This window comes from Petromyzon marinus, chromosome 26 (genome assembly GCF_048934315.1).
Source record: "Petromyzon marinus isolate PM22_M1 ecotype Great Lakes invasive population chromosome 26, UKy_Petmar_22M1.pri1.0, whole genome shotgun sequence".
NCBI lineage: Eukaryota > Metazoa > Chordata > Hyperoartia > Petromyzontiformes > Petromyzontidae > Petromyzon > Petromyzon marinus.
Window position 1 is genome coordinate 3,630,112 of NC_133692.1, and position 20,144 is coordinate 3,650,255.

A 20,144-nucleotide genomic window follows, 5' to 3' on the forward strand; every position below is an offset into this window, starting at 1 on the left:
AACCGTGCTAATCGGAGGTGCCGGGGAAGAACTAAACACAAAAAGCAGCTTTAAAGAAATTAGTTTGGATGAATTTAGCAAAGCTCCAATGGGCTTCCTAATATCGGAAGAGCATTCGAGACGGCTGCAAAAGCGCATCTGAAAACATGCGGCGGATGCAGTGACTGATTTTTGTTCGGTGGCTAGCCAAAAGCCACTTATAGGATGACCAGGCGTTCACGCGATGGTTTATGCTCGATCATCGCAACAGCAGCCAGTATAAGTTAAAATGCACGCACGAGAGAGGAGAGTTGTAAATGGTGACGTTTATTCTGTTCCACACAGTGCACGGACGGCTCAGAAGAAGAAGCCCAGGATTTTGCCTCCTGTGTGTTTGCGCCTTGCCTCTTCATGATCCATGATGCCAGCAGACGTGGTCAGCACAATGTAGCTGTCGGAGAGAGAGAGAAGTGATCAGAGTCAGGAACAAGCAGAGGGTAACACGGACCCTGAAGAGCAAAAACCAGGCCAATACAAACTATGACCGTGAACAGTTCTGCCTATAACCAAATAACCCAGAATACACCTGGGCTTTTATATTGGAAGCTAAGCAGGTTGAGCCTGGATAGTGCTTGGATGGGTGGCCACCATGCACAAACCATTGTTAAACGTTACAGGGCAACGTAGTGGACGGCATTAAAATTGGTCTCATTTGGCTGCGTATGATGTGAAAGAAGTTCAACATACGAAGTTCAACGTAGATGTTCTCCTGTATTTCTCTGCTTCAATGTCTGCTTTCACCAAATGCAACTACCAGCATGGTGACGTATCGTCAAATAAGCCACAAGACCCAGAGCATGGGGAGGCCCTCATCCAGCAATGTGGCTTGATAAAGGGGCTGCGATGTGCCCATAATGAACACTGCAGTAGAATAGCTTTTTTAGATTGCGCAACAGTGACAATGTAGTTAATTCCATAATCCCCAAAACAAGTTTGAAATGGTACAAAAATAAATGTAGAACAGGAGAATAATAAAGTTCAAGTTGAGCAGAATGTACCTAAATGTGCAACAAATTTACCACAAACAGATGTAAAACGAGCAAAATACCACGCTCAGATAAACATGAGGTCATCAGAAATCAGCGAAGAACGCAGATTATGTCTCATCATTGCGTGTCTCTTCAAGTTGCTCCTCAATCTAAACGTGCTGTTGTTTCACCCCACACAAATATTGCAGCTGCAACACTATCACATTGGTCTAAACAAGATTTCATCAATGCTGTAGATCGATGTTTGACTTGTATGATGATACAGCAGGGGAAAGATTGCTCAAACTTTGTTTTATACACCCATCAAAAAACCAAGGGACCCTGTATATAAATAGTAGCCTACATAAAAACTTTAAAACCACGCAATTAAACTAGTAACTAGGTTAGTCAGACTACAACTATACTTCTGCTACAACAAAGCAAATTACCCTCACAATGTGGCCAGAAATCCTACATGCTCAAGGGACCATGGGCCAGCAGGACAAATACTTAAGATACTAAAGCAAGTCAAGCAATGTATGTATATAGAACTTATTTCGTGTCTCACTTAGCCAACCTTGCCAAAAGAAGTCCCAACTCACCCAAACTGTCTGGAGGGCAGGAGGTTGTTTTGCCACTTCTCCAGGTCCTTGATCTGCACATCGAACCTGGGGCTGATGACTCCACACTGCATTAAAGGAAAGACACCGTCGCCATTGGTTATGGCCTTACTACTGTGTGGCTGCACAACAACTTGTAAAGCATTATCTTGGGAGAATTATGGGTAAAATCGTAATTAAGCAGAATGCCATTCAGTGTCTCTACGTAGACCAGGGGTGGGGAACATTTTTTCTGCCAGGGGCCATTTGGATATTTATAACATCATTCGTAGGCCATACAAAATTATCAACTTAAAAATGTGCCTGTTATATTTGGTCAAACATTCTAATTAACTCACCCCTAATGATATGGCTGGAACTGCTTCTCTTTGGTGAGGCATGTGATGTTAGCTGGTATTGATGATGTTGCTACTTGCAACTGATTTTCCAGGTTTGCTCCTAGATTTATTGAATTTCGAATCCCGCCTGCGGTTGCCTTGGCAGGGCCAGATTAAATTATTTCGCGGGCCCTATATGGCCCGCGGGCCGGACGTTCCCCACCCCTGACGTAGATTAAAAAACGCTACTTTTACCCCATTAGCATTCTGCCTTTCCAGACCAACATTCATCAGCATTTGTATCAGCAAATAAACTCTAGACCGATTTTGACCTTGGGTCTCATTAGAAAATATTCCCACTCTTAGTAATTTAAGAGAGTTAAAAAAAACACATTGTATATTCTAAAATGTGAAGTTGTGGCATAGTTGTTAGCACACTGCACTATGAATCTGGTGACATGGCTTAGATTCCCAGCGATGGCTAACAGCAGTGGGGTGTGATATCCAAACCGGTCCAGGGCCAACTTCAACACACTGACCAGCGTGAAGTAAAATCCAAACCCCACCCGTAGCTGACAGCAGGCTTTTATCCACTAGCATTGACGTAGCTGTAAATTGTTACTTTATTAAAACGTGGCTGTAGTTGTAATGCAACCAAAGTCCACCTCTTACCTTGTTGAGCCTGCCGGTGAGGTTGACGACAATTTTCCCTGCTCTGTGATCGTCGATGATCTCAAATTCTCCAATGTAACCTGGTTGAGCAGAGACATCAATGAGAGCAAGTCTCTGGAGCCTCTATCACTTAACACATGAAAATATAAAAGAGATGTTTTCGTGCAAAAGCCATTGCAGAAATAAGAGAACATTTTTTATGAATTACAAAGTACACTACAGTGCTGCATCCAAGAGATATAAACCTCGTCATTGGCTATACACAACGCCGACATTCCCCCAGTTATCTGTGCTGTCAACTCCCTGCCCATTTAGGTGTAGTCTCAAGAGCATTCAGGTTGTCGTCTGATTACGATTGTCTCAACAAACTGACTTAATGTACAGCAACTTGTTATGCAGTCCTGCTTAGATATAAATCCACATTCGCTGGTAAATGGCAAACCCACAGACCCCCCCTTCAGTTTACACTAGTTCCCATGGTGTTTAAGACAGTGATATGCTTGGGAGATTACTACTTCACTTGGAATAGTGGCCACATTGTCGTCTGTTGTAAAAAATATATAACTGAATACACCCAGACCAATTTGACCACTGGGTGGACAACTTCCAATCAGATAAAAGACAGAGGTCACAAGTTCGTGTGCTCTTGTAGACCACTGTGCGAAGCAAACCTCGTCATTGGCTATACACAACGCCGACACTCCACGGCTCTACCAAATTGCCACAGTAAATGCGATTGGTGCCAAAAAAATAACCTAGTGTATCATGGCCTATGACAATTCAACTGGAGTATGTCTGATCTCAGAAGCAAAGCAGGCTTGAGACTGCCGAGTGCTGGTGTGGGTGACCACGATGAATGCCTGGTTGTTACAGGCTGTGGAGCTGTGTGGAGGCCAGCAGTGGTCAGGGTGGGAAAATCAGTAATTGTGCAGTACATCTCTGATCCCACATCTTATGCAGCCCCTGCCTTTAACTCATAACTGACTCGCGTGAAGTATGATCAAATAACCTCCATGACCTGCAACTGCATGGGGTAAGGGCCTCATCCAGCAGTGGCCTGACACAGAGCTGTAATGTACATATCATTAGCACTGCAAGATAATTACTTTGAAATTATTAGCTGTAAAATTATTTACAGCCAATAATTCCAGACATCAACGGGACAGAGGAAACCAAATAAATTTCATGTGGAGCAGAATGTACCTACATTTGCAACCATTCGCCACAAACTTACAAAAGCGATCACACGCGAAGCTACACAACTGAAAAAAAAATACATCCGCACAAACTATAGGTGACCACGCTCAGATAAACATGAGGTCATCAGAAATCAGCGAAGAACGCAGATTATGTCTCATCATTGCGTGTTTGTGATACCTGGCACCCCTGTCCCAAACCGCTCCCTCATTTAGCAGTGGATTGATTACCAATGTAGGCATGGGGGGGGGGCTCTCACCGTGCTTCATCATGACGGTGAGGAACTTGACGATGACTTTGGAGCAGGGCCGGATGAGCACCTGCCGCTTGCCACGCTTCTCGGCATTGTTGATGCTCTTGAGCGCATCGGCCAGAACGTTCATGCGCACCATGTTGCCTGCAGGGGGCTGCACGCACACATGGGTAGGAGGGAGACACGTGTTCAAAAGCAATGCACCCCCGTGACCCGCAGCACCATGCTAGTAGCATTTTAATTGGAGGTGCGATGTTTGGATCTCTGGGTTTAAAAACGAATTCGAGACAAATATCGCATCTCCTGGCTTTGACATTCCTCTCAAACACTCGTGTCACAATTAACCGAATTAGGCCATCAAGAGGTGGATGCTGAACCACATCTTCATCAACGGGGTGGCCATACAATCCCAACCATGCACCACAGTTAACGCCCCCCCCCGCATAGCCTTAAGACTAAGAGAAAGTCCCTTAGCGAGCACCTATGAGCCAGTACAGACCACACGAGGGGGTGGGTGACCAGCACCACGCCCGGCCGTCTTTGTAACCTAGTGGCAATGTTTACGCATCGCACCACGTACTCATTTGAGGCCGAGTCGACCTACTGAACTAACCCATCCAGAAATACACTCACATACAGACTCAAAGAAGAGGCCCAGAAACTGAGGTACATAGATTCAAGAGATCAATTACAGGACACGCCAGAGCAATGCGACTGCGTCTATACAACCCAAACTATAGCTCCGTCAACAGGAGAGGAACAGCAAAATCACACCAAGGTTCTCCCGAAGCCCCTCTCGTGGCTAGCAGACCTCGGACATTAGAATTAAGCCCATGGACACATTGCTGCCAATACGTAAGAACCGAACAGTGTGGGGTGAAGGGGGGAGGGCGCGCGAGTCTCACTTCAAAGACACGCAGATCGTAGCGGCTCAACTCGCATGGGTATGAAAGTGGAGCACTAGCACGCAAACGAAATGGCTGAGAGCGGAGCAGATTCGTAAGCGACTACAAGTGGCGGCCACCACCACCAGGCCGATAGGGAAGCGAACACGTGCGGCGCGCCAAGGCCTTCTTCATTGCAGCTGTGGACGCATCACCACACATCCAGTGGCACGATACTGCCCCCCCCCTACATCGCTATGGCCGATGGCTCACGTGCGGCCTAACTCCAGCCGACCGAGGCGAGCCGGGAGGAATAACCCCGAGTGAGAAATCAAGCCCCGAGTGGCGGAGGAGGAGGAGGCGGGTGGCGACAGAGACGAGAACAGGCGGTGAGAGCAAGGAGGTGAAGGAAGTGCAGCAGGGAAGGAGACAGGGTTGGAGGTGGGTGGCGGACAGTGAAACGCATGGGGGAGGAGGGGTAGTGCGAGGGACGTAGGAGAGGTGAGACGCTGTCCACCCCCTCGCCACGGGAAGCAGGAACAGCGAGTTGTAGGAACAGCAGCGGAGAGGCATTGGGGTAGAGCCGCGACCACCACCACCCCGCGCGCTCATCGCCGCCATCTCAAACGGCCCAGCGCCGGCGGTGGCTCGGCCGCCACCCTCCCCCCGCCGCCATCCGCCGCCGCTCTCGGCTCGTCGTTCGCTCTCCGCGGCCTCATCGGGCCGCCCATTCGCCGCGCGGACGCCGCGCCGAGGTGTTGGGGAGCGAGAGGGTGCGCGGGAGGCGACGCCGACCCCAGGATGGCCGCGATGCGAAGCGGATGGCGACCGCGGTACTCACCGCGCCTCAGCGATGGCGGAAAGAGAGGCCGAGGGGCGCGCGAAGCATCACGGGAGAGAGGGAGAGGAGGGGGGCGGTCACCGTCCCCGTGACGTCACGAGCACACCCGCTATCGATTCGGAACGTATCGATCTCCCGCGATTCCTATAATTTATTAGATTACTTAATCGATTATAATTTTTTGCGGGCTGAGCTGGGGGTGAGCGTGGATGCTGCCTTAAAGGAATCGTCGCGTGATAACCGGCACAGCTGCACGCAGACAAAGTTATCGCCAACACGCACGATTTGAAATCGTGAACGAGAGAATCGTATTAATCGATTAATCGTAGATTGCCTATTCAGACAGGAGCGGTGGCGCTGTGGTGAGCGCAATGAATCCGGCTGTTAGTTTGATTCCCGGAGCACGGTTAACATCAGTGGCGAGCGACACCCGAACTTCACCGACTTGCACTGACCCGCGCGGGGAAGTATGGTCAAATGACCCCCCCCCCCCCCATCAAACACGGCGTGGGGAGTTCCCAGTTATTTTTTCACAATCCGTCACTACTGCCATCATCATCCAGCAGTAGATTGACAAGGGCTGTGAGTTAGCGCTCACCCTCCATCCCACGAGGTATTAATGAATCGATTAATTTATAGAGTTGTGGGGTGGGGGTGAAGGTGGAGGGGCGGTGTGCGCGTCCGGTTTCCCTGACAACAGCGACAACAGACGGGGCAGAGAAGGGGAGATCGGAAGAGTGGAGCAGCGAGAGAGTACGGGAGAGAGATAGATCTAGGACAGAGAGGAAGAGGTGAGTGAAGAGGCGGCGAGGCAAGAGCAAGGGCAACGGTAGACAGGGAAGGGAGACGGTATAGGGAGAGGAGGTGAATAGCTAGGGTAGAGCGAGAGAGAGGGTGCACGGGAGAGAGGACAGGGAAGGGATCAGAGAGAGAAGGGGGAGAGACGTGGGACCAGGGTCTCAGATCAAGGAGCAGTGGGGTTTCTGGTGTTTATGGTAGCACGCAAGACCAGGGACAGAGCACGAGGTCCCAGGGAGTGAAGGGACACCAGGGAGAAGGGAGATCTGGGAGAGAGGAGGCAGGAGAACCAGGGAGCAGAGAGAGGAGACATGGACACGGGGGAGCTGGGAAGAGACGATGGAAGGGCATCCAAGGTAAGGGTCCCAAGGGCAGGGCCGAAATTCAGCCGGGTCTGTCGGGGTAAGGGGCCGTCCATAAATGACGTCACGCACCTGGGGGGGGGGTCAGACATTTGTGACGATGTGTGACGACGTCAAAACGTCGAAACGTCGTGAGAATTTTATTGTTTTATATTTTTCTTATTTTATTGTTTCCTTCTACGTGACTTTACCGAAAGAACCAAGAATATGAATCCCTGCAGTCACGAAAGCTTTAAATCAAAAGTACTATTACAGTTGAGTTTGTTCAAACAATTTCGTATTTTCCATAATAATTGTTTTTCTTCCGTGTAATTCGATGAACAGTTGTTTCGGTCGACGGTAGTTTTCTGCGGAACGGATTAAAAATGTTAACCGAGGGACTACCGCAGTCACGTGCCACATCTACTGGACTAGATGTGGCACGTGACGGAACCCGCGCGGCGCTGTCCTGGCTGCTTGCAGATGCGCTTCTGCGGCCGTCTGGAACGCTCTTTCATCCGATATTAGGCAGCCGCTGGAGCTATGGCACTATTTAAATCATCAGGATTGAAAACTCATTTCTTGAGAACTGCTCTTTGTGTTTAGCGTGGTTGGCTACATACGATGCGAAAGAAGTTCAACATACATAGTTGGAGAGCAGTGACCCCCAACCTCATCCTCAATCCTGCTCTGCCGCCATCGTCGGTGCCGCTGCAGCAGCAGGGAGGCCGCGGTGGAGCCGTGAGGCCGCGTTGCGCCGCCGGGCTTGGCAGCAGCACCCGCGCGGCGCTGACGGACTCGGGCTCGTGGCTGCTGCTGCTGGAGGATGCGAAGTCGAACCGGTCGCGCGGACCTCCGGGGCTCGCGGACGGCAAGGGGAAGCGGCGGGGAGCGCGGCCCATGCACGCTTCCACCCTCTCGCTTGGGGGCTCGTCGCTGGGACAGGAGTTCCGCACCAGCCATCGCCATGTGGGTGCCCTGTTTTGTCCCGCGGTTGTGGGCACATGCGGGCATGAGTGTGGGCAGTCATGAATTCACGGCCAGGACCCAGGAAGTGCAAGGTCGAGGCCGAAAGCCACGAGACCAGAATCAGAATGTTTATTTATACTAGAGGAATCTGATGAGCTATGAAGCTCTTTTTCACAGATGTCCAATAAATGCAGGTCAGAACTTTACAACAATACAGAAGCACGATAGGAGTGCATAGTATGGGAAAGATAAGCAAATCACTTTTAAAATATATTTAAACACAACCAAAATATTTTTTTATTTTACCAAGTAAAGCCAAGTGAGCTACGACCTTATTTTTCAGAAGTGACCTTTCAACAAATGATAGCTCAACGAAGCAGTTTATCATGTGGAAATGTATAGGAGCCAAATAATCCTATCTTAACGCATGTTTCTGCATTGGTCTCCAACATCAAAATCCTCATTGCCAGCCTGTGGGTGCGTGGTGGTGCATGGTCACACACCTGGAACCCAAGCTCTCGTGCAGTCCGACTTTATCTCTTACTTGGAAACGAATCACCATTGCCAGCACCAACAATGTTTACATTCACGTGCTTACGTGCATAGCTTCCTTGCACGAGTTGTCATGTCTACTTGTGTCTGGTATGCAGTTCTACTCTGGGAGAAGCTGGGATGAGCGTCCCTTGCCGGCCCAGCCACGGCCGGGAATGTTTCCATCTCTGCACCACCACTCCAGCGTTCAGCTGTCGGCCGGGCTACCCGACCACCCTCCACGCACCCACAACTGGGAGGAGTTCAGGCCCAAGCAGCTCACCTTGGTGTGCGGTAAAGCATTGGTATAAGCACGTGGGATTCTACAACCCATTATCTCAGAGGTCAGAGTACTAAGCTGGCACCGTTGAGATCCTTGGTTTGAATCTATGCTTCAGCCATCTGTGATTAAATAAGGTTCTCAAGCAAAAAAAATCCATCAGGTCAAAATTTGTTCTGCAATTAATGTCTCAATTTCAGCTAGGAGAATCAATGTATCAGTTTGAGTGTAATTTCATGAACATTCTGTATCAGGCAGATGAGAAAGTGCTCCTCTGCTGTGGGGATACGACGTCATTTTAAGGGATATCAGGGATGACAGCAGTCCCATTTCTTTGGAACATTCTCTCATATGGAAGGTTGTGAATGGATAGTTTGTCTCATCACATGACACTGAAAACACCTCTAAAACCTCGTGTTTGTCAACTTTCTTTCCAACTTCAAAATGTGCTACCCTAGTACCACGTGCTTCGGCGAGCTGGCATCAAAAACTGGCAGCACAACACGACCGGCGTGGACATGTGGACGGTGACCACCCCGCAGCGGTGGGCACCTCCGTACCACACCACCTACACGGTGATGCACAGCCACGGCGACACGCCGGTTCGCACGCCCAGCGCAGGCCTTCCTCTCCCACGGCACCAGCACAATATCCTCACGGGTGAGGCTAACACTTGCGCGACCACTGCCAGCATGTCAAGGCTCACGCTTAAGTCTTTCCTGTACGTGTCTTCCACTTTGAAAGTTGTGCGCCAGCAGATATCAAGAAAAGTCACGCGTAGACATGCTTCTGTCCTACAAATAGCAAGAACTTTACGTTCCGAGCTGCATGAGATGTCACATGGTGTACGAAATTTTACATCGTCGCCTTTTTATTGGGCAATCCCCTTATAAATGGGCCGGTGTTCTATATCCCTCATAGCAACCTAACATTATATTAAAAATGTATTTCTATACGATCTTTATAATGGATATCCTGACCCCATGTTATATAGAGATGGATAAAATGTATGCATTACCTTTCAAGCTTCGTTGGAAAACATTAAAACTGTGCTGCTTCACCCAAGTTATTTATTTTAAATACTTTTCATTGTTCAAATTGGTGTTGCTCATGCTGTTTTAACTTCATATCTTTAACCCAGGACAGCCCTAGAGATATCTCATGTTTATCAAATACAATTATACAAAATAATTTTGATTCATATAGCCGCTGTGACTGCATCTCAAGACACTACAAAAAAAATGGCGTTTATATTAGAGACAGTCAGTCATAAGCAGAAGAATAAATATAAATCCAAAGTAACAAAACCAATTTGACTATTTAAGCAGCTCCCTCTGTTGTGCAAGCACACATGTGACGTCATCTCTTGCCCTGCAGGAGAGGTGGTTTCTGGGAAACCCACCCGGCAGACGCAGAGGGTGTCGGGCAACATCATCCTGCAACAGCAGAGGCTGCACACGAGGCAGGAGCCGTCTGGCAACCAGTCCTAATGACCTTGGCCAACACTCAGCCAAGCCAATGGCACTTGCACTTTATACCTTTATTGAAAAATCCAAGAGCTGCTTGCCAATACCACACGTCGAGACAGGAGAACGTAGGCAATTTAACATTCACGAAACTTTTAATGTGATGCGATAAATGATTGATAAAAAAAAAACTATAACAACCATGCTTTTTGATAAATGATTTAACAAGCTCACTTGATTTCTGCAATATTAATAGTAAAACTGTTGTGCGATTAAAAAAGAAGCTCAAGAATTTCGTATCGCGTGAGCAGCACTGCAAAAGTGGTGCGCAATATGGACACTCGCGAAAGCAAATTAAATTACATCACCACGTACAGTATATTAGCACTGAGTAGTAAATTCAATGCATTTCAGATTGGATGGCTTTTGTCTGACTTTATGCCATCTGTTGTGTGACAACTGCCTTGAAATGTTGGATGATAAACAATTCCTCAGGGCAAATCCAGCTACAGAAAATACAAAACAGCCAAAACCTACCTGAAAAGTTACACGTGCTACACTTTACGACTCACAATTAGCATGCACCGTACATCTTTGGTAAACAAATTAAACTGCACACACACCATTCAAAAAACTTTCTAGCAAGGTCTAAGCTATGGGTCACAAGGCTTTCTCATCAGACACTGGGATGTCCCGTTTCTTGACGAATGTTACGCGTGGCGATGACTGGGGATGAATGTTGATAATGGCTTAACATGAAAATAAGCTGCAGAAGCTGCGTGGGGGAGGCTGGGCAGGAGTCCTTGGCCGGTATTCTTTACTCACGCTTGGCATCCTTGCGTTTCAGCAGTGTGTTTATCCTGTCACGTGCCATGCCCACGTACTTGCTAAGCACGCCGTGGCGGTTAAGGCCAGGCAGCAGCAGCAAGGACATGACTGCAGCACAAACCAGAAAGGGAGAGAGCATGAGACTTGTCTATAGCACACGTGAAGTCAGCAGGCAGTAATCACTTGGTGAAATGTCACTTATTTTATGTACGTATACCAAATGAAGTTCTTCGTTAAACTCCATAACATCGGAGGATCACGGGACATGGTGATGGCTTGGGGAGGTATTTATCCAGTACTGGTTTGATCATGGCTATGATGGGAATATCCTGGATGACCCGCTAACCCAGCAGTATCTATATATTTAATTATCTACAGGAGCACTGTCATAGCAACTTCAAAGTCACTGTAAATGCCCGAGGCAAGTATTGTACACAACCACTCACCCAGCATGTAGGTCAGGAGTAGATTATGGAATTGCTCCCCGATCCACGCCAAAACAAGCAGGCCCACGGTCACAGTGGCCAGGTACTGAACACCAATGAACAAGAGGTAAAGCAATGCATCTTACTTTAGTATGTAATACGAACGGTCAGATATCACGTGAAATCTCGCACAATGGATGTGTTTAATGAGGCTTCTGCAGACGTGCATCATTCATACATTCGCCTGCACACAGCTCAATGGGCTCTGCCCTCCTTGCTGCCCCCACCCCCCTCCCTAACCTCTTGAACTCTCTCGCAAGGCAACTGGCTGGTCCTCTGTCTGCATGCAAGTCTCTCCTCCAAACTTTCCTCTTGAACCGTGCTTTCACACCTCGTCTTCTCTCCTTCCCTCGCTTGGTCCCTTTTCCTCCTTCATGTTGTTACGTTAACTGTTCTCAGCATTTAGTTAATACGCAAGTACACAACTCCAGACGTTTGTACGCCGAGGAAACAGTTGTGTTTACCACGAGAGGCTTCTCTTCGCGCAGGTCTTGCAGCCGGAGTCCCCAGCCATACAGCCTACGTCGCAGGTTTGCCAGCTGCTTGCACACATCATTGAAGTGCTGCTGCTTGTCTGTGGTCCTGGGGAGGGGCAAAAGCACAAACTAAGTTTCAGTTCTGCATCAGCAGTCACACAAAGGTGGAAAATCCTCAAAAATCATGAAAATAACATCGAATGTAAATTACAATTGGAATGTGGATTTATGATGTGTCTGAATGCAGCCATATCTCAGGATACTGCACAGAAATGGAGCAAGCACACTAGGTTCATAATTGATGTTTGGTTGAAGGGGATAAGGCATTACAGGGCAGAGAAGATGAACAGGTATTGGTGTTATGTAGTAAGAACATAGAAACATGAACTTCAATAAAGGGGTCTTGAGTCTGGATTTGAATACTTAAACAGGGAAATCGTCGTATGGACAACCACAGAGAGATAGTTCCAGACAAGGTGGAAGAGCAGTAATGACCACAACCCATTCAATTGCTGTGTAGACTGTTGTGTCAACACTTGAATTGACCTAAGTGGGGAACAATGAGCTCACCAATGGTTTGGGCTGAGGAACTTGGAGGTGAGGGTGGGCAGCAAGAAATCCACAACGCACAGCGTCATCACAAAGGTGGAGACCCCAGTGAGGAGCGATGGATCCAGCCAGTAAATCACCCTGTGAATATTACATGAAGCATTAGTCCAACAACCGCTGCAGCACAGTTGCATTGTATGTACGTTGAACTTCTTTCGTACGTAGCCAACCGTGCTAATCGGAGGTGCGGGGCAAGAACAACAAACTAAATTGTGCTGTGCATAAACTTTGCTATAGACCACACTGGTGCTCTTTAAACTTCGAATACTATAGCTATACGCTTTATATTTAGAAGTAGGTTATGTTCAATTAATAAAATAAATGTAAAAAAAAATGTTGCCAAACAGCCCAATACAGAAACATAATAAATGAAAAAAACGGCTAGATAAATAACAAACACATGTACAGCCCTTTTGTCAAAACATTGCTGGATGAAGGCCTGCCCACACATGGCAGTGTGGGTCGTAGCGGTAACTTAACCATATTCACGCTGGTCAATGCCGGTTTAAAGCTGGACACAGAGACGTGGAAGCATAAAGCACACAAAACAACAGATTTTTCTACAATTCCCAACTTGTTGGTAGGGGAGGGATACAGTTTAATGACATTATGCCAATTACTAAAGCATGGCTCAAGGAGTGGGTGCTGAAAGGTCGTACAGGAAAAGCAGGGAGACGGCCCCGGCGATGGCCACGGGGTAGACGGGCTTCTCCCAGCGCAGGGCGCGCTCTGCCGCCACCAGCACATCCCCCCAGCGCTGCAGCTGCTCCTCCAGCCGCGCCGTCTCTGCCGCCTCCAGAGGGCAACCACGGACATCACTTGTTAATCTTTGTCGACCACGCACAACACACTCGTCGTGCACCACCACGGTCAACCCACTATCGACCACATACACCACGGTCAATCGGTATCAACCAGGGACGTGCGGTTAGGGGAGGCAAAGCCTCACCTGTCATACTCCAATGAAAATAGCTGTTACGAAAAAAAAATAATCAAAATAAATATTAAGATTTTTCCACTGATCTGTGTTATAAATGTAATTTCTGTACGATTCCAATCATTTTTATAGTCAAAATCGCCAAATTTGCGGAGCTCCGCTGCAAATACAGGAAGAGACGAGGTGAGGCAGCAACGAGCTCAGCCTCCCCTCTGATTGTGCAACCCCCCAGTAACTGGATGGAGCGCGGGCAATAAGCGCATGCCTGTTACTATCTCAGTGTCACCAATGCCATGTTTGTAGACCCCTTCATTTCATGTCCTCGCCTTCCATACTCCAGGTAACTTATTTCACGTATGTGTATAAAGATATTTAGGCTCGCTGGTATCGTCATGAAACTGCAATGAAAAAGCACCAGAAGAGGCAGCTATCACATCTGCCTCAGAGGGGTACGTGTCTAACACGCCCCCCTAAGTGAGGCCACGCCCCCTCAGTGAGGCCACGCCTCTCACACGTGCCAGTGCCTCCCCAGCTATTGACCTCACCGGTATCAACCACACATCACATTCAACCGTACACCGCGGTTAATACACCGTACTCAACCACACAAAATGTGGTCAAATATTATTTTAAACCACACACGTTAAAAAAAACCATACACTCCAGTCAACCATAACTAATCATAACATGGTCACCCAACCACACACCACGGACGAGTATAATTAACCGCGAGATAATGAGCATTTCATACGACAGGGATTGGATGATTAATGCAGTAAAAATAACCCACAGCTGTTGCGATTTTGCAAATCGCGCGCCCCTTGCGAGACGTAACGGGAACCGAAAATCGCCGCCGCCTGCAGCGCAAGGCCCTGTCCCGTACGTGTTCGTTCGCGGGCCAGAAAAACACAAAAATATAAAGTCACCTTGTAGCTACCGCGCCCGGGTAGCTACACACCCACAAACTGAAACAAGATTAATGTTTTCCCCAAGGCGGCGAGAACGCCACAGACACAAACTGCGGTGACGTGGATTTTTTTTGTTAAAATATATAAACCACGGGGAGTAACACCCGCAATGACGTCTGTAAAATAGCTTTAAAAAAAAGACTGCACGCATTTCTCACAAGAGCTTCACTCGTGTACGACGGGCAACGACACTCGTCTCAAGACGCATTCCACCCCACAAAATAATAGGATTTTAATTGGGCCGCGTCTTTTTAATTTGCAAGGGCGGAGAGAGACAGACTCGACCGCCCTCCCCACCATCCACCCTCCAAGGTTGGCATTCCCACGCTGCCCGAAAATCTGCGCCTGTCCTGGGCGTGGCGACTAGGAAAATCCGGTGGCTTCGGCCCGCTTCCCGCACGCGCCCTCTCAGCCTTAACCGCGGCGCTCGCTCACCAGCAGGTTCTCCTTGCTGATCTCCATGCCGGCCGTTGCCATCGTTGTTGCGTCTCAAAGTGCAACGCGGCAGCCGAGCAAACGGAGCTGTAAAGGGAGAAGTATAAAACGCCTCGGCCACGACCTCCGCGCCTACACCCCAACTGCGCCTTCAGAGCTCTCGCCGCGCAGCCAATCACAGAGCGGCGGAGTTACGTCACGAGTCCAACGGCTCAGTACACCCCCCCCCCCCGCACGTGAGTGGTCAAGTCCGCGCGTAGCACCCCCCCTGCGAGTGGTACAGTCTCGCCTGGAAACATTGGCCGCAGGGGGTGGAGCAGTCCATGCTGCATCTACCGCAGGGGGTACCATCTCCCAGCTAAATGTGTAGCCCGGCATCGAGTGGTAGTCAAACTGGACGTGTTGTAGTAAACCTCCAATTCCCCGTTATAAAGCCTTGCCTTGAAAATGTAGTTGTTCATTGTTTTACTTTAATCACAGGAGGGAGACTAAGTGATGCATTACAGGAAAGCTACCCATACGGATGCTTATCTGAAACCGGATTCCCACCACCATCCATCACAGAAGAATTCTCTCATCAAGACTCTGTATCAGAGCCCAATGCATATCCGACCAGGAACACATAGGCAGTGAACTCAAGCACGTACACCAAGCTCTAAAGGCTAATGGTTACTCCGACTATACAATCCGCAAAGCTATCACTCAAACCATGAAGAAGGACCCTCTTGAGGAGCCTTTCAAAACCATAACTTTACCCTACATTGCGGGGATCACAAAAAAGATCTCCAAAATCTTGAATAAACACAAGACCCAGGTCCGTTTCAACACATTACATAAAATCCGTGATCTGGTTCCGTCTGATTCCGGACATACAATACCCTGGTGTCTACAAACTAAGTTGCCTCTGTGGTAGTAGTTACATTGGAGAAACCAAACCCCATGTCTCGGACCGCATTCGTGAACACACAGCAGACCTTAAACACGGTAGGACCAACACCTCGGCCGTGGCAGATCATTGTTATAATTCAGTAGGCTCACATGACATTGACTTTTCCAAGACAGAGGTTCTTTGTAAGCCATCTGGCTACCATGAGAGATTCGTTCATGAGGCTATCCACATATACAAGCACAGAGACAATTTCAACCGAGAAGATGGATTCTATCTTAGCAATCATTTGAAAGATTTGATAAACCATTTCAGGTCTTAATTGATTGTTCACGCTTACAGTGGCTTTCAGACAGCATACATTAAAAAAATCGTCTCCCCCCTCCTCTTTTCAGAATATAGATGACTAGTCCTAAATAAACTGCCAAATCGCCTCGCGTGGCGCTAACGTTTTTTTATAAATAAATACACCGTTTAAAAATAAATTTATGCAAACCGACACACCTGAAGACGACCGTTTGTGTTATGGTCGAAACGTCGTGAGAATTTTTTATTGTTTTATATATATTTTATTTTGTTTTCCTTCAACGTGACTTTACCGAAAGAACTAAGATATAAGTGATGCATTGTTTGCCCAATTCTCCACAAGGCACCAATACTGTAATCACAAGAGACCAGGAAGCTGGCGCGTCGGTACATGTGATTATCCTTTATTGAACATGTAAAAACAGATTTAAGCGTAATTAAAGCCATGAACATATACACGCGCATTATAGGCTACCGCAGCACGGACAGGCGCTACACAAAATCCCACGTGTTATCCACTTACAACCAAGACCAGCAAAGGCAGTCACGGATGACGTAAAACGAATTGACATGCAGCATTGGCCTGCTAAGCTCTTCAAGCCACACGCTCAAATCCAGAAAATGCGAGTAATTGTTTTGAAAACCATTCAAACTTAACCAAAATGAATCCGTAAATAAAGTGTCTGCTATGTGTATGCGCTTGAATTAATTAGTAGCTCTCGCCATCTGCACTGGGGCGTTAAAATAAAAAAAAGATTAGGAGACATTTAATACATTTCAATTTGAACCTTTGTAACAGTGTTAGAAGCTGTTAAATTAACTCGGAATAAAATAACAACCGATAAAGCATTGAGGCTGCACTACATATTCCGGCAACACTCCAACGCACGTGGCCAATGCCTGTTGTTACGAAGGCTGGTGACATGGTGGCTCTTGCTGTAACGACCACATGACCATCACGCGGAGATTACAGTGCTCTATATGCCAAGTGTCAAGATTCAGGAGGGGTTGGTGCGAGTTAAACGAAGATCAACGAACAGCTCGAGTTACATTCTGTTACCAATCACTAACATCAAGAAGCTATGAGACCACATAAAATCAGAAATTTACCACCTTTGTACCGCATACAAACACAATGTCTACGAATATTTTTTTGTTTTTGTTTATATAAACGTTAATAGCTTTTGCCTCCTCACGGCAGGCACCACCTTTTATCACTGCCACAAGATGTACTCCCAGCACAGGATGGTTTACTTTTGCACTCACGGACAGACCAACTCGACAAGACCACTTCACAACCAGCAGCTACTGCGACCAGTTTCACACCGGGCTGTGTGAACGGATTCCTGTTTAAAGCAAAGTTTTTGTTTACGATCTGCTGTTCCACTGTGCCTGCCGTCCCCCCACACACACACTTCAGGGCAATAACTTTTTATATACCCTGTTTGAGCAGGTGTTTTCATGGTTTTCCCACTTGTGGTTTTTGCAAGTCGTCTTTGATGACTTGGACACCCCCTCATCACAGAATGAGTTTTCGCACCAAGAAAGACCTCAGGCTGAGCAGGACTACCCCTGTCTGGGTGACGGCGAGAGGGTGCAACGTGGAGGGGGGAGCGGACGTGTTGCCGTGTCGACGACGATCCCATCGCAATTTTGCCTCCTCCACTCCTCTCTCGTAGACGTAGCTTTCCTAAACTCGGCGTTCTGGGGTTTTGCCTTCGGCGTGACGAGCAGGCCGCACCAGCCTGGTGCTCTTTCCTCCAACCTCCCTGCGACTTGGCGGGAGAGGGGGCTGCGTTTGCTCTCCGCCGCCCTCCCCTTCCGAGGAGCCTGAGCCTCGGGCGCTGTGGAGGCCGGGTGTGGGGTCAGCGCGGGCCACACGGCCGACCGACCGACTTCTGAACCGACAGATTTTCGTTCTCCACGTTGATTCACACCCACGCTGTCCAGCCCTCATACAGCTGGGCCAAGTTATCCAGGCTGGTTGCCTCTTTGATGACATAGTCAACCTGTAAACACAGACACAGGAGCCAAACACGTGACACGCAGGGGTTATTAGGGCCAAGCCTCCCGCTGCAATGCTGCGTGGCACAAGTGGCTCGCTGTTGGATTCGGTGCCATGGTGTGAGCTGCGCTGCCCTGTACCTGCTCCGTCACTGTCATCCTCCGACTGGGGTCCACATCCCGGCCTTCGAGCTTGGCCTTCACGCGCTTCCACACGCTCACCGCGTACGAGTTACGCTCTTGCACCGCTGTAGAGACAAGTCACAAGAGTGGGCATTAGACACCTAGAAGGTCAAAATGCCGAATGCAATTCTTATCTGGGATAATAGGTTCGGTAAGAGTATGTTGTAGAGTGGCTACATTTTCATGTTAGTGGGGCTACATGACATCATGTCACGTATATACACATTGTCCTTTAGTTTCAGAATGCCTGGAGTCACCATTAACGTGCACCTCTTGTCACCAGTTCTCTTTCCTCCCTCTTGCTCATCTCACTTTCAGCACAATTTTACCTCTTGCCTGCAGTTCTCATAACTCTTTCTTTAATTTTACTAATCTGTATCTCTTTACATCTCCGTGAGCCAAATCGTTCAATAGGCCATAGCTGGGCAGGCCATTCCATAAGCAAATGCGGCACACGGCCCATCAGTTGAAGAACCCTGCTCTTGGCAGTTCTCAACGATGAACACGTTTTATTAATGCCAAGGAAAAGGTTATGCGAATACAGTCGTTAAAAAACCAAACTGAAAAGGTTACGTGCTCGTACGGACCTTTCCCGGTTTTGGGGTCCCGTGCAGTCTTGCGTGGGCTGGTTCCGGCCGGTAGCTTGGAGCCGGGGGGGCTGTTTCCAGAGGCAGCTCCGCCCTTGTGAGAGACGCGTTTGGCGGAGGGCGACAGCCCCTCGGATGGGGTCTTCTGCACAGGCGCAGAGCTGCTACGAACCACTGACAACGAGATCCCAACAGTATCACCTGCCACTGCGATTCACCTCCTGCAGCAGGTTCATTAACTGCTCCATTGCCGAACCGACTGCCCAGGTGAGCACATCAACTGGTTTCATAGAAGAAAATCCTTTGCAAGACGCTGGGATGCTACATCGTGTGACCATCTCACCTGCCAAGATGTTTGGTGGGAGGGCTGGCGCTGGAGTGGGGCTGGCACACTCCGTGGCTCTGTCCGTTACCAACGGGGATGCGAAACTCACCAGGCCGTGATAGACCCTGCAGTGGAGGGCACACAGTGAGCGAGGCACGTTAGGAGTGCCTTAATCTTTTCCCATTTCACTGACGTACGTGTACGTTACCAGAATGGAATCTAAAGAAAAAAACTATAAAAAATTATCTTGATCGGTACGTCTTCAAGTCGGAAGATATACCGAGGCTCCCAAGGCCATGCGGGAGGGTGTGTGGCACAGTTTAGTGCCAGCTATTCTAGAGTGAGGTCGTGTCGCTAGAGTTCTCTGCGGTGAGTACAAGGCGCTAAATGCCTCTCTAAATAAAATTAATGTGAACTGCTTGCGCCTTCCGAAATTTAGTGAACAGAACCCACCCTGCAATTTGCATACGTCTTGCAAGGGGATAGGGTTAAGATGCACCCACTTCTTATGTGGGCACAAAACAGGTTTTCCAGGTTTCTGGAGAAGGCCATATTGTGCAGTGTGAAAGCAGCGCCAAAAAACTGTCATGACAACTCTGCCAGGACAAGGTGTTTCAATATAGGACTGCTAATGGATATTGTCTTAATATTTTTATTTAAAGCTTTCGTGACTGCAGTGATTCATATTCTTGGTTCTTTTGGTAAAGTCACGTTGAAGGGAAACAGTAAAATAATAAAATATGTTATTGTTTTATATATATATTTTATTATTTTATTGTTTCCCTTCAACATGACTTTACCAAAAGAACCAAGAATATTGTCTTAATAGTCAAATCCTGGCCCCCAAACCAGTTCTAGATCAATTTCGAGATCAGATTCACCATCTTAAAAATCCTCCATGTTATGTTACATCATATCATTTGTCACAATTATTGACGT

The 20,144-nt window shown here is 48.0% G+C and overlaps 4 protein-coding genes across 8 annotated transcripts in view; 1 reads left to right on the forward strand and 3 right to left on the reverse strand.

Moving 5' to 3' along the window:
- Positions 1 to 285: 285 nt before the first annotated feature.
- Positions 286 to 5,921, reverse strand: RPS15A (ribosomal protein S15a). 2 transcript variants are annotated; one of them, XM_032961112.2, is made up of 5 exons: positions 5,792 to 5,921; positions 4,073 to 4,220; positions 2,617 to 2,696; positions 1,610 to 1,695; positions 286 to 430 (listed from the first exon to the last, which is right to left on the reverse strand). In XM_032961112.2, the coding sequence occupies exons 2-5, from the start codon at positions 4,203 to 4,205 to the stop codon at positions 337 to 339; spliced, it is 393 nt and encodes a 130-aa protein (XP_032817003.1). In that variant the 5' UTR covers positions 4,206 to 4,220; positions 5,792 to 5,921; the 3' UTR covers positions 286 to 336. The 2 variants fall into 2 exon arrangements, with proteins under 2 accessions (XP_032817003.1, XP_075925985.1); XM_076069870.1 differs by lacking the exon at positions 5,792 to 5,921 and adding an exon at positions 4,972 to 5,358.
- Positions 5,922 to 5,984: 63 nt separating this feature from the next.
- Positions 5,985 to 10,712, forward strand: LOC116946171 (uncharacterized). 3 transcript variants are annotated; one of them, XM_032961109.2, is made up of 5 exons: positions 5,997 to 6,945; positions 7,648 to 7,899; positions 8,550 to 8,717; positions 9,169 to 9,370; positions 10,088 to 10,712. In XM_032961109.2, exons 1-5 carry the CDS (start codon positions 6,901 to 6,903, stop codon positions 10,198 to 10,200), a joined length of 780 nt encoding a protein of 259 aa, XP_032817000.1. In that variant the 5' UTR covers positions 5,997 to 6,900; the 3' UTR covers positions 10,201 to 10,712. The 3 variants fall into 3 exon arrangements, with proteins under 3 accessions (XP_032817001.1, XP_032816997.1, XP_032817000.1); XM_032961110.2 differs by having other exon boundaries at positions 5,985 to 6,945; positions 8,550 to 8,724; positions 9,169 to 10,712; XM_032961106.2 differs by having other exon boundaries at positions 5,993 to 6,945; positions 9,169 to 10,712.
- On the reverse strand, positions 10,313 to 15,096 carry LOC116946172 (ADP-ribosylation factor-like protein 6-interacting protein 1). The gene is made up of 6 exons (XM_032961111.2): positions 14,915 to 15,096; positions 13,234 to 13,367; positions 12,536 to 12,655; positions 11,954 to 12,071; positions 11,451 to 11,535; positions 10,313 to 11,112 (listed from the first exon to the last, which is right to left on the reverse strand). Exons 1-6 carry the CDS (start codon positions 14,954 to 14,956, stop codon positions 10,994 to 10,996), a joined length of 618 nt encoding a protein of 205 aa, XP_032817002.1. The 5' UTR covers positions 14,957 to 15,096; the 3' UTR covers positions 10,313 to 10,993.
- A 1,393-nt stretch (positions 15,097 to 16,489) lies between these two features.
- SMG1 (SMG1 nonsense mediated mRNA decay associated PI3K related kinase) overlaps positions 16,490 to 20,144 on the reverse strand; it is a 48,693-nt gene continuing 45,038 nt past the window's right edge. For both annotated transcript variants that reach the window (XM_032961113.2, XM_032961114.2), the window contains exons 62-65: positions 19,224 to 19,330; positions 18,881 to 19,054; positions 18,252 to 18,358; positions 16,490 to 18,115 (exon numbers count right to left, since the gene is read on the reverse strand). In XM_032961113.2, coding sequence (XP_032817004.1) covers positions 18,038 to 18,115; positions 18,252 to 18,358; positions 18,881 to 19,054; positions 19,224 to 19,330 — 466 coding nt within the window. In that variant the 3' untranslated portion in view covers positions 16,490 to 18,037. The remainder of the gene's footprint in view (positions 18,116 to 18,251; positions 18,359 to 18,880; positions 19,055 to 19,223; positions 19,331 to 20,144) is intronic.